This window comes from Oncorhynchus mykiss, chromosome 11, assembly GCF_057628025.1.
Source record: "Oncorhynchus mykiss isolate SJ-2025 chromosome 11, ASM5762802v1, whole genome shotgun sequence".
Classification (NCBI taxonomy): Eukaryota; Metazoa; Chordata; class Actinopteri; order Salmoniformes; family Salmonidae; genus Oncorhynchus; species Oncorhynchus mykiss.
In genome coordinates, this window is record NC_143032.1 from 35451507 (window position 1) to 35470795 (window position 19289).

Genomic DNA, 19289 nt, shown 5'->3' on the forward strand with positions numbered 1-19289 from the left:
TGAGTGCTAGAGTGGTGTTGGCTTGGGGCGTGATGTAGACAGTAGGGATAATTATGGATGAGAACTCTCTAATGGTAACTGGTTGAGGCAGAGATTGGAGCAGTAAAACTGATCCAGGACTAATAAGTCGGCAACCCCATTCCAGAGCTGGGTTAAACTGTGTGACCTTAAGTTAGGTCAGCACAGGTCAGGAGAGCAGGAAGAGGTCAGTGGTCACCACCATGCACGTCAGCACTGGGATGGGTTTAGCGGTTTGTCGAATGGCTAGCAGTCATTCCCCTAGGGGACGATAACCGCTAACGGCACAGCAATGGATATAACACGCGTATCAGTCCTGCTTATCATAACCAATCAATGTCATAGTTCCATCCGCCCAGGGGTCACCTCAACCAGCTCTGGGTTGCATCCCAAAAAGCACCCTATTCCTTACTAAGTGCGCTACTTTCAACCAGGGCCCATTGTGCTCTGGTCAAAAGTAGTGTACCACAGTATATAGGGAATAGGGTGCTTTTTGGGACGAAGCCTAGTGGGGAAGATGACGTGCTGATTTAGCTGTGTCCTACAAGAAAAGAAAGGCTGGCGGAGAAAATAATATCATTTTAGCTCGTTAAGACCAATTAGCCTAACGACAAAGGCAATTACCACAGTCATATTCAGATTTGGACAGACACAGATTGGAATGACTATGCAAGTAGCAAGTTTTATGTACTATTACAACATCCATTACAAATTGGCCTACTGTATGGACTACTTTCAAATGTAGCCTGAGTGCCAGTCTGCTTGTGTCATCATGTTTGGCTTGACAATGAGCAATGGCGATGGCAAGAGCACAAACGGATCTGGGACCAGGCTAGTTTAGATGGACCTAATATAACTTGTAAAAACAGCTGAGAAAATACACAATTTCATGAGAAAATATATATATAGTTGCCAGACTACACTGCACCTCAAGTGAAACAGGTCCCATGAAAATAAGAGCAGGCAGTAGCATTGCGAAAGCCTCTACCAATGCTATTGCTGACGCTGAATGTATAGTCTTAGGTGAAGCGACCTTCCAGGGCATTGTGTGTGTCAGACATGGCTTGAACATTGTCTAATCCGGGTGAGCTAGTGTGATGGGAAGTGTTGCTAGCCTCCAGAGCGTGGCACAGATGTTTTCCATGTAGAGCCTGGTGCCCACTGCCACTGCCCAGAGTAAGGGGCCCTCAGACCGGGCTTGTGTCAGTCTGTGAACACTGGGCACAGTGGCCAGTGAGGGAGGTTGACATGGACTCAGTCTGACAGAGAGAGCCTCTGGCTTCATGACACAGCTGCCCTAAGGTCCTACTCACACACTGAGAATTTAGAGAACAGAGCATAGAGAGTTCACTGTAGCCACCCTGAGGAGAGAGAGAGGGTGGGGAGAGAGTGAGGGAGAGAGGGGTGGAGGAAGGGTGGGTTTGTTTTTGTGTGCATACGTGCATCATGTGTCTTGTGTGTGTATGTATGTATGTGCGTGAGTGTGTGTGTGTATGGCGATGGAGTCAATGTTGCTTTTAGGGTCCCATTTTGTGCGTGTGTGTGTATGGCAATGGAGTCAATGTTGCTTTATGGTGTATGTGTGTTTGTGTGTGTGTGTGTGTGTGTGTGTGTCGGCGGTGCTCCTGTGGTCTGCTGTAATGGACTTATTGATCCCTCTGGGCTACTTTGCTTGCAAAACCCCAAACCATTGCTACATATGGCGGTCACATGACGGTCAACGCATTAGAACAGCACAAATCACTAAGGCTAATTACATACATCGAACGGCTATTGGGCTGTACATAGGTAGGTAGTAGCCTCAGTCCCAGGGCAATGTCAGCATTCCCTTCAGTAGAGGGCATACACACATCACTGGGGAATCGCAATTCTTTTCTGTATGTTATAAATAGGGGTTATTCTAGGTGTACGCAGTTTACAAATAGCGTTGAGGTACCGTCATGTTACATCAAATGATTGAAAATAAAGCTTTGTTAAATAAAGGAGAAATAAAAAATATACAAAATGATTTAGTCTTCCTAAGCCAGATTGATCATGGTCCATCACTCCTTGTTCACCTCTCCACACACCTTAGCCCCCTCTCTTCCCCTTTCCCTGACCCTCTGGTAGCACACTCTCTCCACTCTGTCTCTCTCTCTCACTTATACTCTTCTTCCAATCTCCATCACATCCCCAGCCCACGGCCTCTCTCTCCTCTTTGTCTCCCCCTCCCCTAGTTTCCCATTATATTGCCCGCATTCTCCCTCTCTCCCTCCAACTTTCCCCCTCTCTCTCTCTCTCCACCTTATAACACCTTCCCATCACAGCACTGCCCTCCCCTCTCCTCTCCTCTCTTGTGGGACAGTCGGTGGCTTTCTAGCCCTCCCAGTATTCCTCAGAAAGAGAAGAGCAGAAGGGAAAAGTGCATCTCTGGCATTTTCTGCTCATTAATACGCTCTGAATAATGTGTCACAGCAGCAGGAATGCATAACAATGCACAGATTTGAATGGGGTTTCACTTTTAGCGTGCATCACTAATGTAGCCTACCTGAAAGGTTAAGAATATAAGAATGCTCTGAGATAAGCTACAACTTATCATCTGCAAAGGTTAGATTGGATGTCCGCAAAACAGACAGATGTATTGCAAAAGGAAATAGTAAAATGGTAGTGAACTGGGAAAGATGGATTAGACTGTGGACATCTGAGAGTTGGAATTAAGATTGGAGTGGTTGATTGGTTGACCGATACACTTGGAGTCCAGTGCGATTAGGAAATAAACTTTATATATATTGAATTGTAATATTTTCCACCAAGTTCTCCAATCAGGGGAGACGGGGGTAGGGGCATAATAATAAATAAACAAATATATACAGTACCAGTCAAAAGTTTGGGAACACTCATTTCAGGGTTTTCCTTTATTTTTACTATTGTCTACACTGTAGAATAATAGTAAAGATACCAAAACTATGAAATAACACATATGGAATCATATAGTAAACAAAAAAGTGTTAAATAAATCAAAAAATATTTTTGATTTTAGATTCTTCAAAGTAGCCACTCTTTGCCTTGATGAAAGCTTTGCACACTATTGGCATTCTCTCAACCAGCTTCATGAGGTAGTCACATGGAATGCATTTAAATGAACAGGTGAGCATTGTTAAAGGTGAATTTGTGGAATTTCTTCCTTCTAAATGCGTTTGACCCAATCAATTGTGTTGTGACAAGGTAGGGTTGTTATACAGTAGACAGCCCTGTTTGGTAAAAGACCAAGTCCATATTATGGCAAGAACAGCTTTAATAAGCAAAGAGAAATGGAGTTGGTTCCCCTTTGCTGCCTCCACTCTTCTGCCTCCACTCTTCTGGGAAAGTTTTCCACTAGATGTTGGAACATTGCCGCAGGGACTTGCATTCATTCAGCCACGAGCATTAGTGAGGTCGGGCACTGATGTTGGGGCGATTAGGCCTGGCTCGCAGTCGGCATTCCAATTCTTCCCAAAGGTGTTCGATTGTGTTGAGGTCAGGGCTCTGTGCAGGCCAGTCAAGTTCTTTCACACCGATCTCGACAAACCATTTCTGTATGGACCTCGCTTTGTGCATTGGCATGCTGAAACAGGAAAGGGCCTACCCAAACTGTTACCACAAAGTTGGAAGCACAGAATCGTCTAGAATGTAATTGTGTGCTGTAGCGTTAAGATTTCCCTTCACTGAAACTAAGGGGACTAGCCCGAACCATAAACAACAGCCCAAGACCATTATTCCTCCTCCACCAAAATATATACTCTATAAATACAAAAGTATGTGGACACCCCTTCAAATGAGTGGATTTGGCTATTTCAGACACACCTGTTGCTGACAGGTGTATCAATCTCCATAGCCAAACATTGGCAGTAGAATGGCCTTACTGAAGAGCTCATTGACTTTCAACGTGCCACCGTCATATGATGCCACCGTTTGTCACATTTCTGCCCTGCTAGAGCTGCCCTGGTATATATATATACTAAAAAACAAGTTTTAATGACTCCAACCTAAGTGTATGTAAACTTTCGACTTCAACTGTATAAATATATTTTAAAAAGGCGATTACAAATGATGCAGGTAATTGTATTTTAAATATTTCAATTTTATCTGCCAATTTTCTATCCTTTATTTTCCATGAATCCTTAGATTCAGGCTCTGCCGCAGCCGGCCGTGACCGGGAGACCCATGGGGCGGTGCACAATTGGCCCAGTGTCGGCAGGGATGTCCTTGTCCCATCGGGCTCTAGTGACTCCAGTGGCGGGCCGGGTGCATGCACGCTGACACGGTCGCCAGGTGTACGGTGTTTCCTCCGACACATTGGTGTGGCTGGCTTCCGGGTTAAGCGGGCATTGTGTCAAGAAGCAGTTGGGTCGTGTTTCGGAGGACGCATGGCTCTCGACGTTCGCCTCTCCCGAGTCCGTACAGGAGTTGAAGCGATGACACCAGACTGTAACTCCCAATTGGATACCAAGAAATTGGGGAGAAAAAGGGGTAAAAAAATAAAAAATAAAAATCCTATTCCAAGAACCAGTACTAAGAAGATGGAAATTACTTTATCTCGGAACATATTTTTTCCTGGACCATCAGATGTCAGTATTTTGGATTGTTGCTTTTTTTTCTAGTCTCCTGTGACAGACTGCAGTGTTGACATTCAGGAATACAGGTTAGCATCCCAAATGGAACCATATTCCCTACATAGTGCACTACGTTTGACCAAATCCTGGTCAAAAGTAGTGCACTATACAAGGAATAGGGTGCCATTTGGGACGTACAGAGTTATTTGTGACTCATCCTGTAACTGTGTTCATTCTTTAGCTGGAACAAAAGGTTGCTGCTTCACAGCCATCTGCCTGTAAATGTCACATCACTGACAGGAACAGAAAGTCTATCAAATCATCATCTGGTACACTATGACTACTTTCTCCTTCTACTGCACAGAGACAATGGCACACAAAAAAAGACATGACAACGGATGCACTGTTAGAACATGTTTGACTCCTGCCACTGCTTCCCACTCGAACTGACAATGAAGAACAGAAGCAGAGAAAAAGGGTGTGTGTGTGTGAGAGAGGGAGAGCAAAGGAGAGACAAAAGGGAGAGAAAAAAAAGAAAGTGTGAGCGGGTAATTGAGAGATTGATAGAATGAGTGAATGAATATGCGTGTACGTGCCTTCCTGCATGAGCGCGTGCGTTGCCTGCCATAATCCATATGTATGTCGTAGTGTGAGTGCGTGGGAGAGATCGGTCAGTACTGAAGTAATGGCTTCTCTGGCGTGGGGAGCAGGATTGGCTGCTTGGACCTCAAGGTGACACTTAGGGAACAGGGAGGAACAGGGGAATGTGTTTACCCAGCATTCCGCCAAGCGATTTCCTCTTAAATAAGTGCATCATCCCATCCGGGTGTTGGGTATCTCCGGCTTTCGATAAAACCACACTGTCTCAGGTAGCAGGACTGTGTCTCAAATAGCACCCTATTCTCTATGTGGTGCATAGGGCTTGGTCAAAAGCAGTGCACTATATAGGCAGTAGGGTGCCATCCCCTGGTCAAAAGTAGTGCACTATATAGGCAGTAGGGTGCCATCCCCTGGTCAAAAGTGTTGCACTATATAGGCAGTAGGATGCCATCCACCGGTCAAAAGTAGTGCACTATATAGGCAGTAGGGTGCCATCCCCTGGTCAAAAGTAGTGCACTATATAGGCAGTAGGGTGCCATGCCCTGGTCAAAAGTAGTGCACTATGTAGGGAATATACTATCCGCCATATCCGTCACAACCCAGGATGGTTAAGGCCGGCTTCGAAGCACACTGGACCATGTAGGAACACAGCACTACAGAAAGCACAGAGGGAATAATCAAACCTTAATAGGCAGGGAGCTGATGAAGGGATATGGTTTGATGAAGGGAATACGGTTAGGGGGAGACGGGAGGGCCATGGGGGTGTGTCGCACTCGTTCGCAGTGCTTGCATCATCAATATTGTGGCAGGAGCTGGGTTTTAGGGGGCAAGCGGTACCTGTGGATGATTGATGAGCGCTGGGCTGGTTATGAGAGGACTCACTCTGCTGAGACCTCAAGTTCCATCCTCAGAAACGGATTGGGCATAGTGCAGCCTGGGCAAATGTCGGATGGGCTGCTCCATCTTAAGCCCAGTGGGTCTGTATAAATGTGTGTCTTTGTGAAGAATGATCTTTAGCAAGGATGGACAGGGAAGGACTGGGACTAGCAAACAGCCCGGCCCATATTTTTTACTCTCTCGAGGCCCCCTGAGAGAGTAAAAAATATGGGCCCGGGCTGTTTTCTGGTCCCAGTCCTTCCCTGTCCATCCTCACTAGAGTAGCAGACAACACCAGAACACCAGGACCATTAGAATGACTGCCAGTACTGTGAGTGTCTGTCCTAGCAGTCCCACAGTGTGAAATACACTCTGTACTACTGCTGTTTAGGCCCATTCTGCTCCCACGCAGCCATGTGTGTTGTAACAACACTGTCATGTAATACGTGTCCATATCAGCCATGTGTGTTGTAACAACACTGTCATGTAATACGTGTCCATATCAGCCATGTGTGTTGTAACAACACTGTCATGTAATACGTGTCCATATCAGCCATGTGTGTTGTAACAACACTGTCATGTAATACGTGTCCATATCAGCCATGTGTGTTCTAACAACACTGTCATGTAATACGTGTCCATATCAGCCATGTGTGTTGTAACAACACTGTCATGTAATACGTGTCCATATTAGCCATGTGTGTTGTAACAATACTGTCATGTAATACGTGTCCATATCAGCCATGTGTGTTGTAACAACACTGTCATGTAATACGTGTCCATATCAGCCATGTGTGTTGTAACAACACTGTCATGTAATACGTGTCCATATCAGCCATGTGTGTTGTAACAACACTGTCATGTAATACGTGTCCATATCAGCCATGTGTGTTGTAACAACACTGTCATGTAATACGTGTCCATATCAGCCATGTGTGTTGTAACAACACTGTCATGTAATACGTGTCCATATCAGCCATGTGTGTTGTAACAACACTGTCATGTAATACGTGTCCATATCAGCCATGTGTGTTGTAACAACACTGTCATGTAATACGTGTCCATATCAGCCATGTGTGTTGTAACAACACTGTCATGTAATACGTGTCCATATCAGCCATGTGTGTTGTAACAACACTGTCATGTAATACGTGTCCATATCAGCCATGTGTGTTGTAACAACACTGTCATGTAATACGTGTCCATATCAGCCATGTGTGTTGTAACAACACTGTCATGTAATACGTGTCCATATCAGCCATGTGTGTTCTAACAACACTGTCATGTAATACGTGTCCATATCAGCCATGTGTGTTGTTACAACACTGTTTTATTGTATGTGTTGTTTTACAGGGACAAATACGGTAGTTATCAGAGCAGGCTATTGATTAAGCAAGCTAGGTTAGTGTGACCACATAATAGTTACCAGTATGGTTTAACCAAGGGAACTGTAGCTTGCTAGCTAAGTTAATGAGGGGTTAGTAGAGATGGGGGTCTTGGAAGACCAGCATGACTGGGAGGGAGTGGCGAAGAAGTGAGAGGCAGGGGGGAGGACAGACAGGGAAGGCTTTCACTGGGGAAGATGCCCTTGATTGAGATGGGGTGAGTGGGAGCCAAGAGAGATCAAACTACGAACTAAATAGCCAATATTGTAAACCGCTAATGGCATACTTTGAGATACAGTCTATTTGAAATACAGATTTGATTACTTTTTAGGGGCCCCCGAGTGGCGCAGCGGTCTAAGGCACTGCATCTCTGTGCTGGAGGCGTCACTACAGACCCTGGTTCGATTCCAGGCAGTATCACAACCGGCTGCGGTTGGGAGTCCCATAGGGCGGCGCACAATTGGCCCAGTGTCGTCCGGGTTAAGGTTTGGCCGTCATTGAAAATAAGAATTTGTTCTTAACTGACTTGCCTAGTTAAATAAAGGTTAAATACAATACTCTGGCAGTTACAATGAAAGAGGATGACCTCTAACCATCTTCTAAGTGGTGGGGAAGTTGACAGAGAGAGGAGTCCATTCTGTTTCAAGTACCTTGGGTCTCTTCTATGCACAGCCCTCTGTGGGCTTTCTGCAGGTATTCATAACTTATATCAATCACCCCTGCAACTTAATCATTGGTGGTACTGAGTTCCTCTAATTGCTTTGATGCTGTGTGGAGGCATTGTTATGAGGACATTGTCACGTAGAGAGGATGCCATGTTATTGACTTTGACCACCTGCTGTCTTTTTGGTTAGAAATATGGTTCTACATAGAGGATGGTTCTATACTGAATGTGTACAAGTAGGTTAGGTAAGGGATGAAGTGAAAACTAATAGGAGGATAGCTCTCCACGATGAGGGTCGGGCATTAAATGACAGCAGGCTGTTCAATACTGAGCCATACTGACTGATGAGTGGTGTGGATTGATACAGCTTGTATACAGTATTATCACTTATTTGGCTAAATGATTATCCATAGTTGGACACGTATTCCTTGAATGCAACACTAAGATGTTAAAACCTTTCAACTCCAATTGAACCCTGTCTATTTTTAATCTCTATCTGTTCATTACAAAATGAATGGGGAAAAATATATGCCGATAGGTGTGCTATTAGCAATAAGTATTATCACCTGCAGCCCATCTGATTCAGTATAGTGGCTATAAATAACTAGGCTGAAGCATGGGGTTGCCTACCTGCCTTTACCATTGTGCTAATCGTTAGCTAGATCCCCAATGGGGTATTTTAACTAGTTAGCATGTCCAGTGTTGATATATTTTATCTCCCAAAAAAACCTGTATAAACAATTTGTAACATTTTGGGCGACATTACCAAATTTACGTAGAAATGTGTGTTTATAGATCGGTCATTGGTATTGAAAGCATGTCTATGTGCGCAATTTCTATGCTCCCAGTTATTAAAGCTGCAAAATGTAACTTTTTGGGCAGCCCGACCAAATTCACACATAAAACGTATGTTAATGATATGACATTCTCATTGAAAGCAAGTCTGAGGGTGTTTTCACATACAGTGAGGGGAAAAAGTATTTGATCCCCTGCTGATTTTGCACGTTTGCCCACTGACAAAGAAATGATCAGTCTATAATTTTAATGGTAGGTTTATTTGAACAGTGAGAGACAGAATAACAACCTAAATATCCAGAAAAACGCATGTCAAAAATGTTATAAATTGATTTGCATTTTAATGAGGGAAATAAGTATTTGACCCCCTCTCAATCAGAAATATGTCTGCCTCCCAGGTGTCTTTTATACAGGTAACGAGCTGAGATTAGGTGCACACTCTTGAAGGGAGTGCTCCTAATCTGTTTGTTACCTGTATAAAAGGTACCTGTCCACAGAAGCAATCAATCAGATTCCAAACTCTCCACCATAGCCAAGACCAAAGAGCTCTCCAAGGATGTCAGGGAAAAGATTGTAGACCTATACAAGGCTAGAATGGGCTACAAGACCATTGCCAAGCAGCTTGGTGAGAAGGTGACAACAGTTGGTGTGATTATTCGCAAATGGAAGAAACACAAAAGAACTGTCAATCTCCCTCGGCCTGGGGCTCCATGCAAGATCTCACCTCGTGGAGTTGCAATGATCATGAGATCGGTGAGGAATCAGCCCAGAACTACACGGAAGGATCTTGTCAATGATCTCAAGGCAGCTGGGACCATAGTCACCAAGAAAACAATTGGTAAAACACTACGCCGTGAAGGACTGAAATCCTGCAGCGCCCGCAAGGTCCACCTGCTCAAGAAAGCACATATACATGCCCGTCTGAGGTTTGCCAATGAACATCTGAATGATTCAGAGGACAACTGGGTGAAAGTATTGTGGTCAGATGAGACCAAAATGGAGCTCTTTGGCATCAACTCAACTCGCCGTGTTTGGAGGAGGAGGAATGCTGCCTATGACCCCAAGAACACCATCCCCACCGTCAAACATGGATGTGGAAACATTATGCTTGGGGGTGTTTTTCTGCTAAGGGGACAGGAAAACTTCACCGCATCAAAGGGACGATGGACGGGGCCATGTACCGTCAAATCTTGGGTGAGAACCTCCTTCCCTCAGCCAGGACATTGAAAATGGGTCGTGGATGGGTATTCCAGCATGACAATGACCCAAAACACACGGCCAAGGCAACAAAGGAGTGGCTCAAGAAGAAGCACATTAAGGTCCTGGAGTGGCCTAGCCAGTCTCCAGACCTTAATCCAAAAGAAAATCTGTGGAGGGAGCTGAAGGTTCGAGTTGCCAAACGTCAGCCTCGAAACCTTAATGACTTGGAGAAGATCTGCAAAGGGGAGTGGGACAAAATCCCTCCTGAGATGTGTGCCAACCTGGTGGCCAACTACAAGAAACGTCTGACCTCTGTGATTGCCAACAAGGGTTTTGCCACCAAGTACTAAGTCATGTTTTGCAGAGGTGTCAAATACTTATTTCCCTCATTAAAATGCAAATCAATTTATAAAATTTTTGACATGCGTTTTTCTGGATTTTTGTTGTTGTTATTCTGTCTCTCACTGTTCAAATAAACCTACCATTAAAATTATAGACTGATCATTTCTTTGTCAGTGTGCAAACATACAAAATCAGCAGGGGATCAAATAATTGTTTCCCTCACTGTATAGTCCTCTTTAAAATAACCGATATCAGTCCTCTTTAAAGTGAACTCTAGGGTAAATAAAAGCAAAATAACTCGGTTCTCTTTTCATTCACACTGCCCTTGCCTTTGAATGAGGACTCAGACCTCTTGCTGGTTTATTTCACCTCTGTTGAGGTCTCAGTCCTCTTTGCAATCACATTGCCATGATTCATGAGAACTGAGACCATTTACAGATGTGCATTTTGGGTATTCAAATCAAATAACGTCTTAAAATTAAGCACATTCATCCACTTTACAAGGGGTGTAAGAGCCTAACTGGCAAAAAAGTTTCAAGTTTGGGGAAGATCCTTTAGATTTGCAAATTGAAAAAGATGGCAGCCCCTGCGAATTAAAAGCAGGGACAGGAACAAGCTAAACACAAAATGTGCCTGCACCAACTGAGGAAGAAACACGGTTGAAGAAGGCTTTTGATGAACCAAAACCAAAAACTGTACAGACGTGATACTACTAGCAACACTGGCAGTCCAGAATGCATGTTTGCCTCCCTAGTATGACACACAACTTGAATACGCCTTAAGAGGAATATTTGTCTCGCTTAGAACGCACAACAACAAGCCGACTAGGTAAATTGATCAACTATTCTACTATGGGGTTGTCTTGTTTTTCTAGTCATTAATAGTTTTGCTTGCAGAGGAAAAGTACATGTGGACGGTTCTTGCAGCTTCAAAGCGCACCTGTCAGAAATATTGTTTTAGGCGTGGTGGAAATAACTGCAGCGGAGACACTGTTGTGTACCCACGTTATTCCTAACAATGGAGTCATTATATTCAGCTATATAAAATGATGTCCAGTAGCTAGTGTACAGCAGGATGAATTAACTTGTTAGATCACAGCCACATTATGTCCATACTCCATCTATTATTTAATAACCTGGGGTTAACTCCCTCATATCAAGAAAATACATATCAGGCACTTTATGAAAAGGTGAAGAAAAACAATTAGCTACTGGTGGACTATGATGTTACTTAGCTAGAGGTAGGCTGGACAATAAGAACGAGTCAGAATTCACCCAAGGTTGAAAAATAGCAAAAGAACGTTGGCTAGCTGGAACACTAGCGCAAGCCTATAGCATATGAATGGAGTCAAACGTTCACAGAGCTGGGGCACGACTTCCGCCGAAGTCGGTCCCTCTCCTTGTTCGGGCGGTGTTCAGCGGTCGACGCCACCGACCTTCTAGCCATCGCTGATCCATTTTTCATTTTCCATTGTTATTGTCTTGTCTTCCATCAAACCTGGTTCCAATCCCATCAATTACAGTGCCTTGCGAAAGTATTCGGCCCCCTTGAACTTTGCGACCTTTTGCCACATTTCAGGCTTCAAACATAAAGATATAAAACTGTATTTTTTTGTGAAGAATCAACAACAAGTGGGACACAATCATGAAGTGGAACGACATTTATTGGATATTTCAAACTTTTTTAACAAATCAAAAACTGAAAAATTGGGCGTGCAAAATTATTCAGCCCCCTTAAGTTAATACTTTGTAGCGCCACCTTTTGCTGCGATTACAGCTGTAAGTCGCTTGGGGTATGTCTCTATCAGTTTTGCACATCGAGAGACTGACATTTTTTCCCATTCCTCCTTGCAAAACAGCTCGAGCTCAGTGAGGTTGGATGGAGAGCATTTGTGAACAGCAGTTTTCAGTTCTTTCCACAGATTCTCGATTGGATTCAGGTCTGTACTTTGACTTGGCCATACTAACACCTGGATATGTTTATTTTTGAACCATTCCATTGTAGATTTTGCTTTATGTTTTGGATCATTGTCTTGTTGGAAGACAAATCTCCACCCCAGTCTCAGGTCTTTTGCAGACTCCATCAGGAGTCCTGAATGGTCCTGTATTTGGCTCCATCCATCTTCCCATCAATTTTAACCATCTTCCCTGTCCCTGCTGAAGAAAAGCAGGCCCAAACCATGATGCTGCCACCACCATGTTTGACAGTGGGGATGGTGTGTTCAGCTGTGTTGCTTTTACGCCAAACATAACGTTTTGCATTGTTGCCAAAAAGTTCAATTTTGGTTTCATCTGACCAGAGCACCTTCTTCCACATGTTTGGTGTGTCTCCCAGGTGGCTTGTGGCAAACTTTAAACAACACTTTTTATGGATATCTTTAAGAAATGGCTTTCTTCTTGCCACTCTTCATTAAAGGCCAGATTTGTGCAATATACGACTGATTGTTGTCCTATGGACAGAGTCTCCCACCTCAGCTGCAGTTCATCCAGAGTGATCATGGGCCTCTTGGCTGCATCTCTGATCAGTCTTCTCCTTGTATGAGCTGAAAGTTTAGAGGGACGGCCAGGTCTTGGTAGATTTGCAGTGGTCTGATACTCCTTCCATTTCAATATTATCGCTTGCACAGTGCTCCTTGGGATGTTTAAAGCTTGGGAAATCTTTTTGTATCCAAATCCGGCTTTAAACTTCTTCACAACAGTATCTCGGACCTGCCTGGTGTGTTCCTTGTTCTTCATGATGCTCTCTGTGCTTTTGACGGACCTCTGAGACTATCACAGTGCAGGTGCATTTATACGGAGACTTGATTACACACAGGTGGATTGTATTTATCATCATTAGTCATTTAGGTCAACATTGGATCATTCAGAGATCCTCACTGAACTTCTGGAGAGAGTTTGCTGCATTGAAAGTAAAGGGGCTGAATAACTTTGCACGCCCAATTTTTCAGTTTTTGATTTGTTAAAAAAGTTTGAAATATCCAATAAATGTCGTTCCACTTCATGATTGTGTCCCACTTGTTGTTGATTCTTCACAAAACAATACAGTTTTATATCTTTATGTTTGAAGCCTGAAATGTGGCAAAAGGTCGCAAAGTTCAAGGGGGCCGAATACTTTCGCAAGGCACTGTACATGTTGTTTATTTAACCCTCTGTTTCCCCTCATTTCCTTGTCGGAGATTGTTTGTTGTATTTATTGGTGCAAGTTATGTTCTGGTGTGCGACGGGTTTTGCACCCTCTTATTTTATTTGGTATATTTTGGTTTTCTGAGTTTTTGTATATTCATTAAACTGCTCCGTTTATACCAAGTTCACTCTCCTGCGCCTGACTTCCCTGCCACCAGCACGCACCCTTTAAAGCCTGTTTTTACTGGAGTGAAGCTTAGAATTCCATTTAGCCCAAATGGCACCAAAAATGTATCCCTTTTTATTTTACCACTACATTCTGTTCTTAGGACGAAACTGAAAAATAACAACTTGTGTAGAAAGTCAACATCAGCACCTCGATGGTGCCAAGTGTGCTTATGTCTGCATAACGAGGAAGTAGGAATGGCAACTTCTGACCATTTCTGGTCTAGCGTTTGATGACAACGTAATACACTGCCCAGGCTTACATAATTAGAAAGAGGAGATTCTCATGATTAAAATGGTGTCCGACTCGAAAAAAAATCTAAATGCACACATTGCGAAATATTTGGAGATTTATACCAGCATGCCTCGCCATAGGAAAACAATGGGTGGAGCTCAGTCTTCTAAGGGCAAAAGGTAATTGGTGGCTAGTGTTTGATGAGAACGGAACACACTGCCCAGACTTACATAATTAGAAAGAGGAGATTCTCATGATTTAAAATGGTGTCCAATTTAAAACCAAATCTAAATATACACATTGCGAGATATTTTCCGAAATAGTCAGACATACCTATATTTCCTTAAAGGGAACAACGGGACGACCTCAGGAGTAATTTTTTGTTGTTTGCATTTTAACTACCAGCAACATGGGCAGGTCTCATTGCCAGGCATTGTGACGTAGAACAAAAGGCTGGGAATAGAACTTTCAGAAGGCGAGTTGGTGCCACAGTGCTCAATAAAACTAATAGGAGCTGGCAGGGTGAAAAATGCCCTAAAATAAGGCCCCCTTTTTTGTGATTACTTCAAAACTACAGCAAGTAGCTGGGACATATGGTAATATTATGAAACTGGGCTCCACGGCGGATGCAATGAACTAGTTTTTATCCGAAAAAAAGCATTGTTAAAAATGTGAGGTGTCCAGCCTACTTGAGGCGCGACTGTCCCCTTTTCGTCTTACAGACAAATCTTGCTTGCTAGCAAGCAATTAGATAGCTAGCTTACTTTAGCAAGTAGATTCCACTCACCTCAAGGTATAGTATAGCTAATTAATGTATGCTTATGTATGAAGTTGAAGCTGGGTTTCCCAAGTCGCTCGGGGCTTACTGTTCAAGCTGGCTAGCAAGCTAAACAGACAACTCAGAAGCACATCTGTTTAATGTCATGCACCCAAGAAGACTCAACCAATCACACGATACAACACTGGATTGGCCAACGGTCATGGCTAGAAGGGATACAGCTTGTCAAATGAACGTCTAAAGGTTCCTTTTATCATTTTAGCTCATTCTAACCCTAACCCTTTACCTAACAATAACCTAATTATCCTAACCTGCAACATTAATTATCCTTACCTGCTGCATAGGTTCTCCTAACCTGCTACGAAAAGTCTAATCTAACAAAAGCAGTATGCTATCTAGTCCACACCCTGGCCATGTGCAAGCATTTGTTAGTTCGTCCATCACTGCAGTGAAAATGACTAATGTAAGGTTTCTAGACACACACCTGCCTCTAAGCCCGCACCCCCACCAACCTGAAATCCAATCGAGAAAAAAGAGACTCAAAGGTGCCAAGACTTGAGAGAGAGCAACTTGAGAAATTAAGAGTGAAAAGTAGACAAATCCTATGGCAAGGCATGCTAGTATAAATTTGATGCTTTCACATTTCGTTTCTTACACATTTGAACCATGTTTCTTGGCTTGCAGTTGTATATTTTTTTATTCAGACATTCTTATGTTCTGCTCACGGGACAAGCTCTTCTATCTCGACTAAGTTTCGTCGCGGGACACATCCTCTGCGCTCGACTGTTCGCTTCACCTTGCTCGACAGCGGTATCATGCGCGCAATGAACTTTAAAGGCTGATTTGACGCGATACGTCCCCAGAACACATATTCCCCATGGAGGTAGCGGTTCGATCCCCATTCCACCACTCACTTTCTCTGCTATATCCCTCTCATCTGTCCCCCCCCCCATCTACATTTCTAAAATATGTGTGTCATTGGTATTTGCAGGCCAGTTTGAGTGGAACAGCAAACAGCAGCAGATTGGGAAGAGACAGCTGTTCAGGTAGTCCCCTGTCTGTCTCCAGCTCTCTCTTACACCCCAAAGAGTCAACTAGGGAGCAGGAAGATAGACAACAGCATCTGCCACAGACACAGACTCCCAGACTCATAAGGACAGACAGAGACAGAGACACAGACACAGACACAAAACAAAGTAGTACAGAAAGGTAATAGATTTTAAGTGATGATCCAGTGTCAGTAATGCCCTGTATAACGCCAACCTTTCACATGGGCAGAGTTAATTAGGAGTGCAGAAGTTGATGACAGCATCCCAAATGGCATCCTATTCCCTATATAGTGAGCCCAGAGGGCTCTGGTAAAATGTAGTGCACTAAATAAGGAATAGGCAGACATTTGGGATGCATAAATATCTTATGTGAGGCTACTCTTTGTAGTAAGATGGGTTATTAGAGGATAACGCATGATGGCAGTGTGTGGATGTGACATGACCCCACACACACACACACATTCACATTCCTTCACACTCTTCACATACGTTGCGGCTACTCTCTGTTTATTACCTATGCATAGTCACTATACCCCTAGCTACATGTACATATTACCTCAACTACCTCGACTAACCCGTACCCCTACACATTGACTCGAAACTGGTACCCCCTGTATATAGCCTCATTATTGTTGTTTTACTGTGTTACTATTTATCCTTCAGTTCATTAAACACATTTTTCAAACAAATTTCACGGTAAGGTCTACTCTTGTTGTATTCGGCACATGTGACAAATCAAATTTGACTTGGTGTCTATTTCTGACTGTCATCAACACACAGGGTTCTTCCAGCTTTCAGCACTGTATACTCAGTCACATCAAACACCATTTAATATATACACAACGCACACGCATGTACAGACATTCCTAAAACACACAAACATGCACACACACACGCACGGGATTGTTCCGAGGCACAGATCTGGGGAAGGGTACTAATACATTTCTGCTGCATTGAAGGTCCCCAAGAACACAGTGTCCTACATCATTCTTGAATGGAAGAAGTTTGGAACCAACAAGACTCTTCCTAGAGTTGGCCGCCCGGAAAAACTGAGCAAGTTTTTCAGCGGCAGGGACCGGGAGACTAGTCAGGATCGAAGGAAAGATGAACGGAGCAAAGTACACAAAGATTCTTGATGAAAACCTAATCCAGAGCGGTCAGGACCTCAGACTGGGGCAAAGGTTCACCTTCCAACAGGACAGCGAACCTAAGCATACAGCCAAGACAACGTAGGAGTGGCTTTGGGACAAGTCTCTGAATGTCCTTGAGGGTCCCAGCCAGAGCCCAGACTTGAACCTGATCGAACATCTCTGGAGAGACCTGAAATTAGCTGTGCAGTGATGCTCCTCATCCAACCTGACAGAGCTTGAGAGGATCTGCAGAGAACAATAGGAGAAACTCCCCGAATACAGGTTTGCCAAGTTTGTAGCGGCATACCGAAGAAGACTCTGTAATCGCTGCCAAAGGTGCTAAGAGTAAAGAGTAAAGGGTCTGAATACATATGTAAATGTGATATTTCCATTTTTATTTTTAATACATTTTTGCTAACATTTCTAAAAAACAGTTTTTTGCTTTGATATTATGGGGTATTGTGTGTAGACTGATGAGGAAAACAAACAATTTAATCAGTTTTAGAATAAGGCTGTAATGTAACAAAATGTGGAAAAAGTGAAGGGGTCTGAATACTTTCCGAATGCACTGTAGCTGACTAACTTAACAAGTTAAGGGGTCACAAACAGTTAGCTTAATGAACTAGAGTGTAAGAAATTCACTACAGAAGTTTTGCATGCACTTTAAGGATGTCAGTAAAGTCTCATCGAATCAAAACTATGTAGTAAACCTCGAAATGGTCCGTTCGTGTTTTTAAAAATGAATATGATACGGAGATATTTACAGTGAGACAGACTTGGATGAACAAACTGTACGGCCAGGAAGCAGAGGCAGAGAAACAAAATACAAGGAGTTCTGAACAGCCACGGTTAAAGAAAGGGGGCTTTTTGAAAGGCTTTACGTTCACTAACTAAACAGTCTCTGTAACCGGAGGACCAGTCATGTCCCTGGTGTTTATTTTCCTAACTTCACACCAGCCATTAATAAACTGACGCAGCTTTCCACCTTTGGCTAGCAACGTTGAGATGCAAATCCAGACAAGATGCCCAAACAATCCACTACCCGCAAAATGACCTCCGTTGCACACGCTACATAAGAGCCAGAGTCGCGACACTCTCACGCAACAAACTGGCTTCCAGGAAAAGTTCTAAGGAAACAAAATAGGAAGCCTAACATTACGCCCTTTGGAATTTGGTCGAAAAACAAAACTCTCCAAGATTCCAGAACTCTCCTCCATTGTTCAGAGAGGAGAGTGAGAAAGAACAAGATAATTATTGCTGAATCTGTACAGCATACAGATTCAAGAAAATGTAGGCTAAGTATGTTTGCAGTACGTGTCTGTGTTGGGAATACTTTAAAGGACTTACCACGTCGGACTCCTCACTGCCAGAGAGATACATATCTGTCCGAACCGGCTCTGCTGTTTCTCTGCTCTCCTCTGCCCAGCCCGGAAGAAAAACTCATCAACTGCTGCCCATCTCCTCCCAGTCCCGGCACAGACAGACAAACTCTTACTTACTACTCCTTGTCTCCTTTCAGTAAAACCCACTGAAACTACATAGAGGAGAGGCCTCTTGTTCTTCCTCTTTCAAACTGCAGTCAAGTGAACCACTGAGATTTGGGAGTTTCAGCCCTTGTTGACCCAGTCCTGTCCCCTCTTTCTGGGAGAACACTCCTTCGGTGCTCTGTGACCGTTCTCCAGTCCCCGAAAACAAGCCCCCCGCCCCCTGAACCCCTCCCACACACACACACACACACACACACACACACACACACACACACACACACACACACACACACACACACACACACACACACACACACACACACACACACACACACACACACAGCTAGGAAGTAAGAACTCTGGCCAACAAGGCAGGCCTGAAAATTCCAGAATGCAACAAAAGCAGCTGCAATAGCTTTTTGTTTGTGTGTGTGTGTGTGTGTGTGTGTGTGTGTGTGTGTGTGTGTGTGTGTGGGAGGGGTTCAGGGGGCGGGGGGCGGGGGGCTTACACTTTTAGGAGAGGAAGGGTAAAGACTTAACCTAATGTACGTAGAGGCCCAACACATGTTCCTGAAACCAAACTTCAGGAAATAATTATCTTTACTATGTTGAAAATATGCCATTTACCAGAGGCTTGATCAATTTAGAAAAGGACACAAAAAGGGGCGAATGTACTTTGAACATGTTTCAATCATCAAGATAATGAAATGTGTGATGGTTCTCAAAGAATTTGAGGAAATATTTTTTATAATATATAGCATATCTTGCTTTCTTTCATCATAGTTAAAACATAGTTAAAACATTGTTCTAAC

General features: G+C 43.6%; 1 protein-coding gene across 15 annotated transcripts in view; it reads right to left on the minus strand.

Annotated features, from left to right (window-relative positions):
* LOC110535617 (voltage-dependent L-type calcium channel subunit beta-1) overlaps positions 1 to 19289 on the minus strand; it is a 128750-nt gene that overhangs the window by 46142 nt on the left and 63319 nt on the right. For 2 of the 15 annotated variants that reach the window (XM_090189949.1, XM_036935353.2), the window contains exon 1: positions 18338 to 18677. The exons of 10 other annotated variants lie outside the window; for them this stretch is intronic. In XM_090189949.1, the coding sequence (XP_090046075.1) occupies positions 18338 to 18370 (33 nt within the window). In that variant the 5' untranslated portion in view covers positions 18371 to 18677. Of the gene's footprint in view, positions 1 to 18337; positions 18678 to 19289 lie in introns of those variants that run through there. 3 more of the 15 variants (XM_090189952.1, XM_021620723.3, XM_090189956.1) reach the window with 3 other exon arrangements.